The following is a 17,823-nucleotide window of genomic DNA, read 5'->3' as shown; positions in this document are numbered from 1 at the left end:
AATTTATCGGCTGTTTCCAGATTAGATGAGGTGATTCATTTTGGTGGGAATACCACAGCGGTGGTGCTGTGGCCCTCTAGGCGTCTCACGTCATGGCCATGGAGTGGCAGGTTAATATCTGATGCTGAGTCGGAGCCCGTGGTGAAGGTGATGTATTAGTCAGCTCGGGCTGCCATAACAAAGTACCACAGACTGCGTGCCTTGAACCACAGGAAGTTACTGTCTCACAGTTCTGGAGGCTGGAAGTCCAAAACCGAGCTATTAGCAGGGCTGGTTTCCTCTGAGGCCTCTCTCCTGGGCTTGCAGACGGCTGCCTTCTCGCTGTGTCCTCACTTGGTCTTTCCTCTGTGTCAGCACTGGTGTGTGTCCAGCGTCAGCAGTGTTAGCACACTCTTTGTGTGTCCAAATTACCTCTTCTTATAAGGCCATGAGGAGACTGGATTAGGACCCACCCTAAGGCCTCATTAATTGACTCGCCTCTTTAAAGGCTCTATCTCCAAATACAGTCACATTCTGAGGTACTGGGAGCTAGAGCTACAACATATGAATTTTGGGGGTGTGCAGTTTCGCCCATAACAGGGAGTGACCACCATTGAAAAGGTATAGCTTTCCCTTTGTAATTAGTACATTACCTGTGGGGTGATATTTTGAGGCTGTGTTTTCCCCAACTTTTTATTTCTAAGCCTTTCCAGGCAGTTATTCTAGCTTTGTGTTGGTTCTGATTTCAAAGAGTTAGAATAGTAAATGTCCAACAATAGGGGGTGACCTGACTCTGAATTTCGATTTAGTATTTTCATCCCCATCTTTCAGAGGAGGAAACTGAGGCTCAGAGAGCGTCAGTTACTTGCACAAGGGTACACAGCAAATTCATTGTAGTGATTACTGCCATTTACTAAGTGCTCTTGTGTGCCAGGTACTTAGTACCTATTTTACAGATAAGGATGGTAAGACCAGAGAGGTTTATCACCAGGTAGAGCCTGGTTTGGTACCAGTTCTGACTGACTTCAAGGCCTAACGTCTATCCACAATCTCGCATGACATCTCAAAGATGAAAAGCTTTCGTGACTTCCCTGGCGGTCCAGTGGTTAAGACTCCGAGCTTCCACTTCAGGAGCCGCGGGTTCTATTCTTAGTCAGGGAGCTAAGATCCCACATGCCGCATGGTGCAGCCAAAAAAAAAAGGATGAAAAGCTTTCAGCCTTGCAGAAATCTTGCCTTTCAGAATCTCCTAATGTTACATCAGGGAGCTGGTTAAACTAATGGTTTTAACCCATCTGACTCAATGAAATTTGTCTACTCAATATAAATTGTCTACTCATAATCATCCCTGAAATCCATAATGCCCCAACTTTAGTATGAAGGAGAAATAAAAGGAAAATTATACAGCCTATACAAGCACATTTATTTCAGTATGTAAATGCTTGGGCACAGCCTCAGGGAAATGAAAACAAAGTAGCAGTTGCTTTGGATTTCATTAATACAGCAGCATGAATGCAGCCCGACTCAGTGTGGGGACTTGGCGACTTAAATGCCACAAGTCCAGCGTGGCCATAGGTGACAGGATTTTCCAAAATGGTGAACAATTGGGAATTCCCTGGCAGTCCAGTGGCACAGCAAAAAAAAAAAAAGGGCACCAAAGTGGTGAACAATTCTGAGTTCAAATGAAACCAGTCTTCTCTCAATTAACATGGTGATTGCAGTCCTTGAAAATTCAGTGTATTTGAAAGTTATGGGAAAAAATACTGTACATGTAAAATGGAAGGAGGTTCTGGGTTCTGACCATTTAAAACAGGTTTGTCACTGATGTGAATGTTGGCGGGACATTCAGAGGTCTTGCAGGACTTGTGTGGGACTGTCCTGGTATTGCAGGCTGTGTAGCATCTGTGGCCCTGTACTGCCTGCTGTGGGTCCCGATCCCAGTGTCAACCAGAATTGTCCTCAGTATCCCAAACGCCCCCTAGAGGGCAGTACTCCCTCACTGAGACGCACCTGTTCGTTGTATTTTATAGGCACCGGCTTTACACATTCGGAGCAGGCTTTTGTGGTTCTTTCAGGCCAGTTAGGGCCCTGTGAGTGACCCAGGAAAGCCAAGCGGCCACGTGGGTCTGGGTCCTGTCTCAAGGGGCCAGTTTCTATCTGCTGCCCCACGTGACTGCTGAGTAGAAGTCCAGCCCCAGTTGCCATAACTTCCCTTTTAAAAAAGAGAATCTGGAAATCTGGAATAACGTGATGTCTCATACTTTTAAAATGTAAGCTCCAGATTTTCCCCAACTTTTTAAAAACATTATTTTATTGAAGTATAGTTGATTTACAATGTTGTGTTAATCTCTGCTGTATAGCAAAGTGATTCAGTTATACATATATATATATATTCTGTTTCATGTTCTTTTCCATCATGGTTTATCACAGGGTATTGAATAGAGTTCTCTGATATACAGTAGGACCTTGTTGTTTATCCATCCTTTATATGAGATTGCATCTGCTGACCCCAGACTCCAAGTCCTTCCCTCCCCCACCCTGCCCCAACTTTTTATTCCGGAAAAAAAAAATCCTTTAAATCTTTTGTTTTCTAGGTTTTTTGTTTGTTTGTTTCATTGAGGTATAACTGATATACAAACAATGCATGTATTTAATGTACACATTTTGATGAGTTTAGATGAAAAAAATTTTAATCTCCAGAAAAATTAAGAGTACCATAAGCACCTGTGTACCCTTCACCTATACGTACCAGTTGACATTTGGCCCCACTCGCTATATCTGTCACTCTCTCTCCATACACACAAACACACACATACACGCATGCACAGCGCTCACACACACACAAATACACATTGTGTTTTTTGCGGACCCATTTGCAGATAAGTTGTAAATATCATGTTATTTCACCTCTACATACTTCAATGGGCATCTCCTAAAAATAAGCTCCTGCATGTCTAGGACACTCATTACCATCCCTAGGAAAATTAATAATATTCCATAATATCATCTAATATACAGTCCATACTTAAATTTCCCAATTGTCCCCCAAATGTGTGTTTTATAATTGTTCCCCCCCCAATCCAGGATCCAATCAAGGATCCTATGTTGCATTTGGTTATCGTGTCTCTGTAGCCTCTCTCCTCTTTTTTTTTTTTTTTTGAAATTGAGTTATATTTTATCAAATCTTAAGTGTATAGCTCTAGGAATTTTGACATATATATATATATATATATATATATATATATACACTGTTTAACTACCAGCCAGGTCAAAATACATGTTTTGTTCTCTTTTAACCCAAAATATGACACCCGTATTTTTATTGTCTTTCATGTCTGACCAGATGACCACAGTTTGGGCTTTTCTGATGTTTCCTCCTGATTAGATTCCAGTGATGCACTTCTGAAGGGGCTGTCATAGAAGTGACGTGTTCTTCCCAGTACATCCCATCAGGGGATGCCTGTGTTACTTTGGCCCCGTAGTGGTGACGCTGACCTTGATCATATGGTTAAGGTGGTGTCTACCTGGTCTCTCCACAATTAGTATGTTATCTGTGGGCTGTACTTGGAGACCTTGTGTGCATGCAATGTTTTTAAAGTCGAGTGGCGAAAGAAGGCACATCTGTGGGGCAGCTCTCATGTTATGAGGCCCCCAGGTTGGAAGCCTCCGGTTTAGGATCCTGGAGGGGTCTTCAGCAAACATTCCTCCATCGTCGGGGGAGAGGGGAGGGGCGGGGAGCTGCCAAAGGAGGCTTGGATGGGTGCGGGTGTTTGCAAAGGGACCCCAAGAGCACCTGTCTTCCTGCAGCTCCGGGATTGTGGAGGGCTGCGGGAGGTGGAGGTGACCGCGTGCCTGGTGTGGAAGGACTGGCCTCACCGCGTTCACCCTCACAGTCTCGTGGGGAAAGACTGCACGGACGGCGTCTGCAGGGTGCGGCTCCGGCCTCATGTCAGCCCCCGGCACAGGTACCTGAGCCCTGACCCCTCACCCTTGGTCACGGAGATTTTGAGGGGCTGAGGATCACCCCAGAAAACCTTAGGAGCAGAGGCAGCTTAGCCAGACTCTCCCCACTGCATTTCCTAGATGGGGAAACTGAGGCCTGGGGGCCGTGGAGGGTCTTACCTAGGCCTGGAACCCTGCCGCACACGCATTCACACGCATTATATTTATCCCCGTTTTGTAGAGGAGGAAACTGAGGCTCAGAGAGGCGAAAGAGCCCAGATAGCCAATGGCAGAGCTGGAATTTGACTGCAGACCTGACTTGGCTGCAAGTCCCATTCTTTCTTTCGCTTTATAATTTATATGTTTTTAATTTAAAAATTTAAAGGTTCAGAAAGGGTGTGCAGTGAAAAATAAATTTCCTTCCATCTTTGGTCCTCTGGCCACCAGTGCCCCTCTCTGGAGGCAGCTAAAGATATGCTATGCATTTATATTTTTTTCCTTCCCTTATGAATGGTAGCAGACATTTGCACCTTGTTTTTATGTTCCAGTACATCTTAGAGATAATTCCCGTCAGTACATTTAGAGCTGTCCTATCCTTTTTATTGACTGCATACTATTCCAATGTATGGATGCACACAATTAATTAAGTCCCTATGAATGGGCACCCAGAATGGTTCCAATCTCTTGTTGCTCTATCACTAACTGTGCTTCAGTGAACAGCTTCACATATATACTCTTTCTTCTGCAGGATGAATTACTAAAAATGAAATTGCTGGCCCCAAGTTTGTGCATTTATACTTTTAGTGATTTATAAACTTAGTGAAAATGTCAGCTCCATGAAAGCAAGGATTTTATCTCTTTTGTTCCCTGCTGTATCCCCCAGTGCCTAGCACAGTCCCTGGCACACAGTAGGTGCTCAAGAAATATTGGTAGAATGAATGAATACTGCCATGTTGTCCTCCAATATGTGATTGCTGGGGCAATTTACAGTCCCACCAGCAATGGGTGAGAGTGCCTGATTCTCCACAATATCACCGGCAGAGGGTATGGTCAGATGTTTTGATCTCTGCTGTTTTGATGAGTTTTTTAAAAAATTGGCATCACATTGCTGTTTAATTTGCAGTTTTCTTATTATAAATGAGGTCAACAGGTGCTTTCCTGTGGTAAAGATAAGTTCTCTCAAGAATTCTCCACACCCCTGAAAGGTTTGAACCCCAGTCCCCTCCCAATGCTGGGACCCCTGGGCCTGGGGGGCCTCAGCTCTGAGACTGTGAGCCCTGAGACAGCATCTACCAGAGCCGTCCTGTGGGTTAGGGCTACACCTGCCCCCTCAGGATTACCCCCCTTGCCCCCTTCCCCCCGACTCAGCTTTAACAACCTGGGCATCCAGTGTGTGAGGAAGAAGGAGATCGAGGCGGCCATTGAGCGGAAGATTCAGCTGGGCATCGACCCCTACAATGGTGAGTCCCCACGCCTAGCCTCAGCATCCTGTCCTCTCAGACCCCTCGCCCCCTCTGCCACCCCTGTCCCCTCGCCTTCTCCAGTATCCACCACCACCACAGCCCCGTCCCTTCCCTGTCCCCCATCCCCCCACCAGGGTCTCCACCCCCCACACTCAGCCTTCCCATATCTCTCCCGCAGCTGGGTCCCTGAAGAACCATCAGGAGGTGGACATGAATGTCGTGAGGATTTGCTTCCAGGCCTCATACAGGGACCAGCAAGGACAGATGCGCCGGATGGACCCTGTGCTCTCTGAGCCCGTCTATGACAAGAGTGAGTCGAGGGTGCTCTTCCATTAGGGTTGTCTTTGGCTGCAGGTACCAGAAAGCCCCACATACAATGGCATGAACAAACAGGGAGTTCTTTTTTTTTTCTCAGTTATTAAGGCTGTTCCTGTTGATTCAGCTGCTCAGCTATATCAGGGTGCTGGTTCAGCAGCTCTGTGATTCTCTTGGGCTTTCCCTCATGGTCATGAACTGGCTGCCGCAGCTCCAGACATCATGTCTGTGTTCAAGGCATGATGGGCAGTGACACCCTGTGTGGTGTGCAGGCTGTACACTGCCCAATTCTAAGGGTCAGCATTTACTAGGTAGCCTCTGGGAATGGGGCTTTCTGGTGTTGCAGAATGCACAACCAGTACAACTATACTAGGTAGCCCTTGAGAAGAGGCAGCATGAGTAATAATCTCTCTCTCTTTCATAGAGAAAATAATATATTCCTCAGAATCACCCTGGTAGACATCTCCTTATGTCTCATTGGCCAGAACTTGGTCCCACGGCCGCCCTTAGTTGCAAGAGAATCTGAGAAACAAGTATCTAGGTTTTTCATCCTCTGTAGAGGGGTACAGGTATGGAAGAGGAGATTGGGAATGGCTGTGAGATTTTAGCCAGCCTACAGTGACTGCCACAAGCATCAAAATGGGCAGGGATATTAACTCAATCAGGACTTTTATGGGTGCAAGGGATAGAATCCCAACTCAAATAAGGAAAAAAAGAAGAATTTGTTCCATTAACTAAAACTATCCAGAGGTAGCACAGTGCTTCAGGTCTGGCTGCATCCAGGTTCTCAGTGATGTCGTCAGGGATCTCTTTCCATCTCTCAGCCATGCTTCCTTTATGTTAGAGTCACTCTTGGCAGGGCCCTCCCATGCAGGGGCAAAATAACTGTATGTAGCTCTAGTCTTACATCCTATCAGCATGACACTTCTCCCCTGCTCCCAAAGAGAGATTCTCTTACTCAGCATTTTTGCTCAAAGTCCCAGGGCTGTCTCTCATTGGCCTAGTTTTAGTCATGTCCTCCTCTCTGACTAATCAGCTGTAGCCAGAAGGAGGTGATGCTCTGATTGGCCAGGTCTAGGGCAAATGATCACTGCTGAGCTGGGAGTGGGCTCCGCCCTACCCAATCCCCATGACTGAGGTGGGGGGTGGTTCCTTAAAGGAAAACTGGGGGGGCTGTTAACAAAAGAAGGGCCAGGACTGCTAGACTGGCAAAACAACATGTGTCCACTACAAGTTTCAGGCCATTAGCCCTCATCTAAGACTCATCCCTGACTCCTGACCCCACCAACCCCTCCCTGAGGTCTGAGGGTCTCCCTTTTGAGCAGACACTCACCGGACCTCAGCACGGAGGACTCATGATCGTCCATTAACCCCTCCTGCCTGGGCATCTTCTTTTTCCACCTGGACCACAGGTTCCAGAAGGATCAGGCACCCTGGCTTCTCCATTTCCCACCTCTCCACACCCCAGTGTGGGCACCCATGGGGTACCTGGTAAGGGTTTGATGACTGAATTCTCGTTTTTTCTGTGTGCTCCTTCCTCTCCTCTTTCCCAGAGTCCACAAACACGTCAGAGCTGCGGATTTGCCGAATCAACAAGGAGAGCGGGCCGTGCACGGGTGGCGAGGAGCTCTACCTGCTGTGCGACAAGGTGCAGAAAGGTGAGGGGCCTGGGGCAGCGAGTGGACGGAGTGGGGTCTGCCGGCTTGCAGGGGCAGCTGGGGAGCCCGGAGGATGAGAGGGTGAAGAAGAGCCAGTTAACCAGGGGAGCCGAGTGGAAGGGTCCAGAGCTTTGGTTGTGGAGGCAGACAGAAATAGCCCATTGATTCATTCACTCACTGAGTCACTCGCTCACCTGCTCACTCATTCATGAACAAAGAAGGAGGCACAAACAAACAGTGCTGGCCTGCGCTGGGTACCTGGCAGGCCTTGCCATCATGAGCTCCAGGGGGACTCTGGTATTAAAATCGTGGAGGTGCATAAATAAGTGCTTTATGACAGTTGGATCAGGGCTACGAATGGAGAAAATGGACGATGTTTCCACATCTGTTCAAATGTCAAAACCCTTGTTCAAATAGGGTTTTTGGGTTTTTTTGTTGGTTTTTAAAAAATTTTTTTGGCCCGCGCCCCTGGCATTGGAAGGGCGGAGTCTTAACCATTGGACCAATTAAAAACAGGATTTTTTTAAAAAGAAAAAACAACCCAGGATTGCCTGGGGGGAGAGCTTTCTCTTTTTTCTTTTTTTTATATTTATTTATTTATTTGGCTGCGCTGGGTCTTAGTTGCAGCACGTGGGATCTTCGTTGCTGCATGCGGGATCTTTTTTTTTTTTTAATTCCACATTTATTTATTTAAATTTTATTTATTTTTGGCTGCCTTGGGTCTTCGTTGCTGCGCGTGAGCTTTCTCTAGTTGTGGCGAGCGGGGGCTACTCTTCATTGCGGTGCCCACGGGCTTCTCATTGCGGTGACTTCTCTTGTTGTAGAGCACGGGCTCTAGGCACGCAGGCTTCTGTAGCTGCAGCACGTGGGCTCAGTAGTTGTGTCTCGCGGGCTCTAGAGCGCAGGCTCAGTAGTTGTGGTGCACGGGCTTCGTTGTTCCGTGGCATGTGGGATCTTCCCAGACCAGGGATCGAACCCCAGGCCCCCTGCATTGGGAGCATGGAGTCTTAGCCACTAGACCACCAGGGAAGTCCCTCTCTTTTATTGTATATATCTTTTCTTTATCCTTTGCATCTTCTATCATGTGACTCTATTATAAATAACATCACCACCAACAGAAGAGCAAACATTTGCCTTGCTCTTTTTTTTTTTTTTTTTTTTTTTTTGCGGTACGCGGGCCTCTCACTGTTGTGGCCTCTCCCGTTGTGGAGCACAGGCTCTGGACGCGCAGGCTCAGCGGCCATGGCTCACGGGCCCAGCCGCTCCGCGGCATGTGGGATCTTCCTGGACCGGGGCACGAACCCGTGTCCCCTGCATCGGCAGGCGGACTCTCAACCGCTGCGCCACCAGGGAAGCCCTATCTTGCTCTTATTTTAATTTTAAAAAATAAATTTGTTTATTTTATTTATTTTTGGCTGTGTTGCATCTTCGTTGCTGCGCGTGGGCTTTCTCTAGTTGTGGCAGGTGGGGGCTACTCTTCGTTGCAGTGTGTGGGCTTCTCATTGCGGTGGCTTCTCTCATTGTGGAGCACGGGCTCTAGGCGCGCGGGCTTCAGTAGTTGCAGCACGTGGGCTCAGTAGTTGTGTCTCGCGGGCTCTAGAGCGCAGACTCAGTAGTTACGGCACACGGGCTTAGTTGCTCCGCGGCATGCGGGATCGTCCCGGACCAGGGCTCGAACCCGTGTCCTCTGCGTTGGCAGGCGGATCCTCAACCACGGTGCCACCAGGGAAGCCTGTCTTGCTCTTATTAAGTGCCAAACTCTGACCTAAGCCCTTTGTATGCGTCATTTATTCAATCATCTAATTGCCTAACAGTTCTATGAGGTAGATTCTCTTATTCCCCGTTTACAGATGAGGAAACCGAGGCACAGAAAGATTAAGTAACTTGCTCAAGGTCACAGAGGTAGTCAGGTAGAGACAGGATTTGAATCCAGGTGGTCTGTGCTTCTGGGAGGAAAAATAAAGAAAGGGAGTTGAAAAAAAATCAGGAAGGTGGTGAAAAAGTAGTATCTGGAGATAGATAATGCTGAGGAAGGGGATAGAGAGAGATGGTTGGAGGTGTTGTGGGGCACAGTTTGACTTAGTGGGGCCAGGGAGGACCGCTCTCAGGAGGTGACACTGGAGCCACGAAGAATCTGTGTGGCCATGAGAGGAAGAGTGTTCCAGCAGAGAGAACAGCAAGTGCAAAGGTCCTGTGGTAGGAGCAGGCCTAGTTGTTGGAGGAACAGTGAGGCCAATGGGGCAGGAGGGCAGTGAGAGGGGAGGAGGGTAGGAGAACATGCTACAGCCTCAGGAATCCCCCCACAATCGTTTCTCAGGTTGTATGGTTATATAGTTAACGTCTATCTCCATCCCCACCCTCCCGCCACTGGGTTGTCTGGGCAGGACCTGGGAGCATCCTGGTGAACAGCTGTGTCCCCAGAACCACCCAGTCTAGGGCCAAGCACACATGAGGTTCTCAGGGAAAAAAAAACCAAAAACCTTTTTCTTTTTTTTTCCTGATTCTCTCTCTCTTTTATTTTTCTTTTTTTCTGCAAGGTTTACTCTTAAAACAAAACATTTTAACCATTTTAAAGTGTATACTTCATTGATATTTAGTACATTCCCAAGGTTGTGCCACCACCACTCTCTAGTTCCGGAACATTTTCATCACCCCAGAAAGAAACCCAGTACTCAGTAGGCAGTGACTCTCTATTCCCCTCTCTTCCAGCCTCTGGCATCCACCAATCTATTTTCTGTCTCTATGGATTTACCTATTTTGGACATTTTATATAATAGAATCATACAATATGTGGCCTTTTATGTCTGGATTCTTTTACTTAGTGTAATGTTATGAAGGTTCATCCATGCTGTAGCAGGTATCAGTGCTTTGTTCCTTTTTATGGCTAATATTCCATATATGGATATATCCCATTTTGTTTATCCATTCATCAGTTAATGGGCATTTGGGTTATTTTCACCTCTTGGTTATTATGAATAGTGTTGTTTTCGACATTTGTGTATAAGTTTTTGTTTGAACACCTGTCTTCAATTCTTTTGGATATGTACCCAGGAGTGGGAGGTTCTTATAAGATTTTGAATGAATGAGCAAATGGTTATTGGGTGGCTCCTCTGTGCTGGGTTCTGTGGTAGGCAGTGCTGGGACGCAGCAGTGACAGAGAAAGGCCCAGCCTCTGCCCTCACACGGCTCTCAGTTCAGAGGGAGGTAGGGAAAGAAAGACAAATTACAAATGTGAGTAATGCTGAGAGGGAAGAAGACAAAGTGCTGAGATTGAACAACAGAAAGTCCAGACATGGTCCGGGCATCTGGGAAGGCTTCCCAGAGGAGGTGATATTTGAGCTGAAATCTGAGGAATGCCAAGGAGGCTGTTAGGAGTCTGGGAATTGGGGTCAGGGCAGGGAAACTGTTCCTGCCCTGGGTGAATGATTCGAGGTACATGTGAGTCCTGTTCCGTTACTCACTCACTGACTGATCTCGGGCAGGTGACTTCACCACGCTAAGCCTGTTTCCTCATCCCTAAAATGAGCTGGTGTTAGGATGAGATGGGATCCCACGCACCTAAAAACTACACTACAGAGAGTTAGCATTTACTGAGGATTTCCTGAGTGCCAGACCTGGAGTTAGTATTTTGCATAATACTAATAAAAACTATCATACTTAACGTGGACTGAGCACCTATTATGTTAAGCCCTCTTCTAAGTCCTTTTCTTGGAGTGACTCATTTAATCCTCCTAACAACTCTTGTGAGGTGAGTACTATGACTTTCCCTCTTGAAGGTGAAGAAACTAGGCCCAGAGATATCAGTAACTTCCTCAAGCTGTAGCAGCTGGTGGTGAAGAGCTCTAGCCTGCCCGGATCCCCATCTTGGCTCCACCACTTGCTGACTCTGTGACCTTGGACAAGTGACTTAACCTCCCTGTGCCTTTGCTTTCCCCTCAATATAATGGACTTCCTAAAGGTAGTTTTTTCATAGGATTGTTATGTGTCTTAGAGGCAAACCATGTCTGTCCAACACATATAAAGCCTCAGTATATGGAGTTAGTGTGATGAGAGGCAATGCAATAAGACAAGAAAAAGAAATAGTAGGCAGAGTAGCATACTGAATCCCGACTATTCTGCCACCAGCTGTATGACCTTGGGTTAGTCTCTTAAACCCCCAAGCCTCGGTTTCCCCATCTATGAAGTGGGTGTCTAGAAAAGAGTTAACATAGCAGGTCTGAGACTGTTAGCGTTTGGAAGCCCAGCTTACAAGGTTGACCCGTGGCTGGCTTTTGGGAACTTTGAGAGGGCTCCTACCATTCCCTGACTGTTAAGAGTGGCTCACTGTACCTAAACCGTACAAACAATATGGTTTGTGCGGATCATTTGCTTTCCTTCTGGGAGTCTGGAATTTTGATATGTGCCAGTTAGAGGGAGCCTACTTGACCAACTCCCAGTAAAAACCCTGGGCAGTAAGTCTCTAATGTGCTTCCTTGGTAGAAGCATTTCATGTGTGTTGCCACTGGGGGCAGCAGTGTGCGGTGTGCATGTTCTGTGTGAGTCCCCTGGGGAGAACTCTTGGAAGTTGGCACCTGGTTTCCTCTGGACTTCGCTCCAGGCACACCTTTCCTCTTAACTGCGTGTGCATCTGTCTTTTTGCTGTAATAAATCATAGCCTCCATGAGTACAACTATATGATGAGTCCTGTGAGTCCCCTTAGTGAATCACTGAATCTGATGGTGGTCTTGGGGGCCCCTGATAAGGTGGAAATATTAAGTCTACCTGCCTTTTGGATTGTTAAAGGATTAGATGAGTGTGTGTGTGTGTGTGTGTGTGTGTGTGTATGTGCGCGCGCGCGCACGTGTGTGTGTGCGTGCGTGTGTGTGTGTGTATGTCAGTGACTGGCACACGGTAGGTGCTCAGCAGAAAGTTAGCTGCCGCTATGATTAGTTTTATTATGACTAGTTTTATTCTTAGAAATATTGGTGTTGATTTTGGGGGAGGCTGAGTGAGTTGGGTCTCTGGTGGGCCAGTGTTCTGGCTCAGCTGACACCCGCACTTTCCTGCCAGAGGATATATCGGTGGTGTTCAGCAGAGCCTCCTGGGAAGGCCGGGCTGACTTCTCCCAGGCCGACGTGCACCGCCAGATTGCCATTGTGTTCAAGACACCACCCTACGAGGACCTGGAGATTGTTGAACCTGTGACAGTGAATGTCTTCCTGCAGCGGCTTACTGATGGGGTCTGCAGTGAGCCTCTGCCCTTCACATACCTGCCTCGGGACCATGGTAACCAAGGCCACCCAGGGTGACCCACCGCCCCAGAGACTAGGTCTTTGGTCTTGCTTGGGGTGACCCAAAGGGGAAAGGGGAAGAGGCAGAAGTAGAATGCAGGCTCAGAGTTGCACAGACTGGGGTTCAAATCCTGGTCTGCTGCTTACTGGCTGTGCGATCTTGGCTTCTCCTAGCCTCAGACTCCTCCTGTGCAAAATGGAAATAATAATAGTACCCATTTTATGACATTTTGGGACTATTTAATCATTCCTCCCCTCAGCACGCCTGCTCATGCCTGGCCCTCGCTGGGTAGTGCTGGGAACGTAGCAGTGACTGAGACAGCCCCAGCCCTACCCTATGAGGCTCACAGTCTTATGGGGAGGGGGGGCACAGATCCATTCCCATACAGTGACAACCAGAGTGGGCAGGGCTGGGATTGGAATTGCTTACAGAACTTGGATTGCCCAGAGTGGGGCACCTGACCCAGCCTTAGGGTTCAGGGAGAGCTTCCTAAAGGAGGGGATGGCTGACCTGAGGATGGGAGGATGACTAAGCAATTCTCCAGGGAAGTGGTAAGAGTTGAGGAAGAGTGTTTTAAGCAGCGGGAACAGCAAGTGCAAAGGCCCTGAGGCAGCATAGTGCCTGGGACGTTCCAGTGTAGCTAGAAGTGGATTTGGGTTTTATTCTGATTAAGATGTGGACATCTATTTGCATTGTTTGGGCAAAAACCAGAACAGCATAACAACTTCCCAAATGGTCTCTATAATTAATTCTTAATTAATTCTTATTTTTAATGGATTATTTTGTATGCCTCTGGTATCTCCTAAACAGACAGCTACGGTGTGGACAAGAAGCGGAAACGGGGGCTGCCCGATGTCCTTGGGGAGCTGAATAGCTCTGGTGTGTTCACTCTGCCCCTTTTCACATCCCTCTCCAGGTTACTGGGAGGGGATGACTGACCCCACTGCCCTGGCCCACCCCAGGTTGGGGAGGAGGGGCTGTTGGGATCCAGGGGTCCTCATCTCTGTCTTCCCTCAGACCCCCATGGCATCGAAAGCAAACGGCGGAGGAAAAAGCCGGCCCTCCTGGATCACTTCCTGCCCGGCCACAGCTCAGGTGGGTCCTGGCTCAGTGCAAGCCCCTGCCCGCAAGGTGGGCCGAGGGTGAGCTGCATCCCTGCTTTTCTGGCCTTTTCAGGTCCCCCAGGGGCTCCTACTAGGGCAGTGCCTTACCACTTAGCCAGCAACATAAAGTGGAAAGAATAGTGGTTCTGGACACGGTCTGGAGGCTCTGATCTCCACTGGGCCATTTACCTGCTGTGTGACCTTCACCAAGTTGCTCTACCTCTCAGAGCTTCAGGGCTCCTCTGAAAAGTCTCACCACATACCTACCTCATTGACCTTTTAAAATTTAATGTACTTATTTTTACAGACACTATATAATCACATAACTGCTTCGTGTGTGCTTACTCACTTAATCTGGGTAATCGCCCTGGGGGGGGGTGCTGTCATCTCCCCTCACGCCCCACCACCATTTTACTGGTGAAGAACTTGAGGCCCAAAGAGGCGATGTCTCTTGCCCAAGGTCACACAGCCAGTCTGAGGTGGAGTGGGGAGCTGCACCTGGGCATAGGTTCAGATTAGTGATGACACGTGAAACCACTAGTAGGGAGTAGACGGTGGATAAATGGGGGTGGTGTCAGAGCCAGCCAGCCTTGAATTCAGCCACCCTCCGGCCTCTTCTACCACGGCCTTCGTCTCAACTCACATGCCAGCCTCCAGTTCCCATGAATTCTAACCCTGTCTGGCTGCCATCCAAAGCCCTCCCACTCGCTGACCACTAGCTCTAAGAACGCTGTCCCCAACACCCCAGCTACCCCACGGCGCCCAGCTCCCAGCCAGCTGCCAACCACTCAGAGTCTGCTGAGCCTGGACCACTCCAGCCAGTCCCACCCTGAAGGTTTCAGTTATCACCTGTTGTCCCCGCAACCCACTGTAACCAATGCCCAACAGCTCTGCCCCTAGAAACAAACCCCCAATCCTAGTTTATTTCATCAACCTTCGATTCCCAATCCCCAAAGCCTCTCCTTATCAGCCACCTGTCATTCATCCACTTGTTCTATCACCCCGATTTCCCAGTGTCTAAAGTTCCCCTCTCTCATCCTTGTGGCAAAGCTGCCCTGGCACTAGAGTGTGGTGGTTAGGAGCATGGCCTCTGGAATCAGACTGGGTTTGAATTTGAGGACACAATTTAGCCACTGTATGACCTCTTTGGGCCTCAGTTTACTTAACTTGCAGATGGAGACCCTCCCTCTTAGGGTTCCTTCCAGAATTTAGTGAGGTCACATCACACAGTTATTTAGCACAGTGGCTGACATAGAGTTGGTGCCCAGGAGATGTTAGGAACTTGCCAGAAAGCAGGAATGCCACCTGCATTTGTTTAACTGCATTTGATCATGTTTAACTGCATTCATAGCAAAACCCCAAATAACAGGAGCTTCAATAGGATAGAACATTATTTCCCCTCTCACATAAACACAGTCCAGAGGTAGGTGGTCCATGGATGGTTTGGTGGCTGCATGATCATCAGAGACCCAAGCTCCTGCCATTTTCAGCTCATAGTTTCCACCTCATGGTCCAAGGTGGCTGCTGCAGCTGCAGCCATCACGCCCACATTTCAGCCAGCAGCACTTAGTCACATCAAGCTACAAGGGAGGCTGGGAAATAAGAGTTCCAGCAGTGCAGCGTCTCTTTCTGAGACAAGCGTAGTCAGCCTTTGCTGGTGAGGTTTGTCTTGTCTCAAAAAGAGAGACTCTCCCACAGTGACACTTACCATTTTACTGTACAATTTTGGGGCTTGTGACTTCTCCCTTGGGTCTCCCATGGTGTGGATGTTTCACTTTTCGGGTTGTCTTTATTTGGGGGGGGGCTTTGGAGCCTCCTCTTCTTCCTCATTCTTGGGGAAAACTCCCTAGCACTACAGGAGCATGGTTTCAACCCTGCTTCTGCAATTCACCTGTGGAGGGCAAGTTATTTTGCCTGTTTGCTTATTAAATGAGAATGATCCTATTTTTAGTTTTTTGAGGAACCTCCAAACTGTTTCCCACAGTGGCTGTACCAATTTACACTTCCACCAACAGTGTAGGAGGGTTCCCTTTTCTCTACATCCTTGCCAACATTTGTTATTCGTGTCTTTTTGATGATAGCCATGCTGACAGGTATGAGGTGCTATCTCATTGTGGTTTTAATTTGCATTTCTCTAATGATTAATGATGTTGAGCATCTTTTCATGTGCCTTTTGGCCAACTGTAATGTCTTCTTTGGCAAAATGTCTGTTCAGGTCTTCTGCCCATTTTTTAACTTTAATTTTTAATTTTTGATGTTGAGTTGTATGAACTGTTTATATTTTGGATATTAACCCTTTATCAGTCATATCATTTGCAAATACCATATGACCCAGTAATTCCACTCCAGGTATATATTTTTTAAAAAATGAAAACACTAATTTGAAAAGATACATGCACCCCAGTGTTCATAGAAGCATTATTTACATCAGCCAAGAAATGGAAACAACTTAAGTGTCCATCAATAAATAAATGGATAAAGAAGATGTGGTACATATACACAATGAAATACTACTCAGCCATAAAAAAAAAAGAAAACTTGCCACTTGCAGCAACATGGATGGACTTGGACGACATAAGCTTAGTGACAGAGAAAGACAAGTACTGTATGATACCACTTACATGTGGAATCTTAAAAAAGAAAAAAGCTAGTGAATATAACAAAAAAGAAACAGACTCACAGATACAGAGAACAAACTAGTGGTTACCGCAGGGAGAGGAAAGGGAGGAGGGACAAGATAGGGGCAGGGGATTAAGAGGTACAAACTACTATGTATAAAATGAATAAGCTATAAGGACATATTGTACAGCACAGGGAATATAGCCAATATTTTGTAATAACTATAAGTGGAGTATAACCTTAAAAAATCGTGAATTACTAGGTTGTACACCTGGAACATATAATACTGTACATCAACAAAATTATTGTAACAAAAAATTACAAAAAATTGTAATTATTTTGTAATTACAAATATTTTGTAACTTTGTAATTTGTAATTTAAAAAATTATTGTAACAACAACAAAAAAAGGGAGATAGAGAACGGTGATAGTCCCTACTCAGAGTTTCTTCTTGGCATTATAAGAGGCCACACCGATAAAGCATTTAGCAACAGAGGGGGCATTTGAGTTAGGGCCTGGCCAGAGGTCGACCCTAAAAGCCCACCATACTTTCTTCTTTCTTCTCATCCCTGCAGGCCTGTTCCTCCCGCCATCAGCACTGTTGCCAGACACAGACTTCTTCCCGGGCACCGTATCCCTCCCAGGCCTGGAGCCCCCCTGCGAGCCGGACCTCCTGGACGACGGCTTTGCCTACGACCCCGCTGCCCCCACGCTTTTCACCATGCTGGACATGCTGCCCCCAGCGCCACCACTCACCAGCGCTATCGCGGGCAATGGGGGTGCAGGGGCCGCGGTCGGGGAGCCCCCCGGCACCGAGCCGCTGACGCTGGACTCGTACCAGTCCCCGGGCCCCGGGGACGGAGGCACTGCCAGCCTCGTGGGCAGCAACATGTTCCCCAATCAGTACCGCGAGGCGGGCTTTGGGGGCAGCCTCCTGTCCCCGGGGCCTGAGGCCACGTAGCCCCCGCGGCGCTGGAGGAGAGGCGCTGGGTGGGGAGGGAGGTGGAAGGGGCTGTGCGAACCCAACCAGGATATCCAGCACCCCCCCATACCCTTGGGCGGCCCTTGGTCAGTCTTCCGACGTTCTCATCCTTCTGAATCGGACATCTTCAGCGCTGGCGAGAAACTCCGTAGCATCGGTTTCCCCTGAGCCCATTTTACAAGTGAGAAAACTGAGTCTGGAGAGGAAAAGGGGCTTGCTTGGCTCTCAAGCGCTCGGTTGTTAAAGCTGCTGCCTCAGCCCTCACAAGCGGGGGCACCTTCTCCAGGCGAATTCTGTTGTGTACATATGGGAGGAGGGTGCAGATCCCCCGCCCTCCGTCCCCAGGCTTGAAGGTGGGGGGTAGGTTGTTTGTTCTGAGTCTTCCCAATAAAGATGAGATTTTGAGCCTTGGGGGTCTCTTCTCTTCTCCGCTTGAGAAACACCCGCGGCCCTTACGTACAAAGTCTCCAGGATCTCCTGACACACTGCTTA

General features: G+C 47.9%; 1 protein-coding gene across 2 annotated transcripts in view; it reads left to right on the top strand.

Moving 5' to 3' along the window:
• The window catches only part of RELB (RELB proto-oncogene, NF-kB subunit), a 29,271-nt gene extending 11,535 nt beyond the window's left edge, over positions 1 to 17,736 (top strand). For both annotated transcript variants that reach the window (XM_089902714.1, XM_089902715.1), the window contains 8 exons: positions 3,786 to 3,943; positions 5,289 to 5,380; positions 5,562 to 5,693; positions 7,252 to 7,356; positions 12,406 to 12,621; positions 13,438 to 13,506; positions 13,645 to 13,722; positions 16,925 to 17,736. In XM_089902714.1, coding sequence (XP_089758840.1) covers positions 3,786 to 3,943; positions 5,289 to 5,380; positions 5,562 to 5,693; positions 7,252 to 7,356; positions 12,406 to 12,621; positions 13,438 to 13,506; positions 13,645 to 13,722; positions 16,925 to 17,310 — 1,236 coding nt within the window. In that variant the 3' untranslated portion in view covers positions 17,311 to 17,736. The remainder of the gene's footprint in view (positions 1 to 3,785; positions 3,944 to 5,288; positions 5,381 to 5,561; positions 5,694 to 7,251; positions 7,357 to 12,405; positions 12,622 to 13,437; positions 13,507 to 13,644; positions 13,723 to 16,924) is intronic.
• The last annotated feature ends 87 nt before the right edge of the window (positions 17,737 to 17,823 follow it).

The sequence above is a fragment of the Delphinapterus leucas genome, chromosome 20 (genome assembly GCF_059928025.1).
Source record: "Delphinapterus leucas isolate spDelLeu-1000000601 "Yukka" chromosome 20, BTC_Dleu_Yukka2, whole genome shotgun sequence".
NCBI classification, from domain to species: domain Eukaryota; kingdom Metazoa; phylum Chordata; class Mammalia; order Artiodactyla; family Monodontidae; genus Delphinapterus; species Delphinapterus leucas.
Note: the sequence above shows the minus strand (reverse complement) of the source record. Positions and strands in the feature narration are given on the sequence as shown.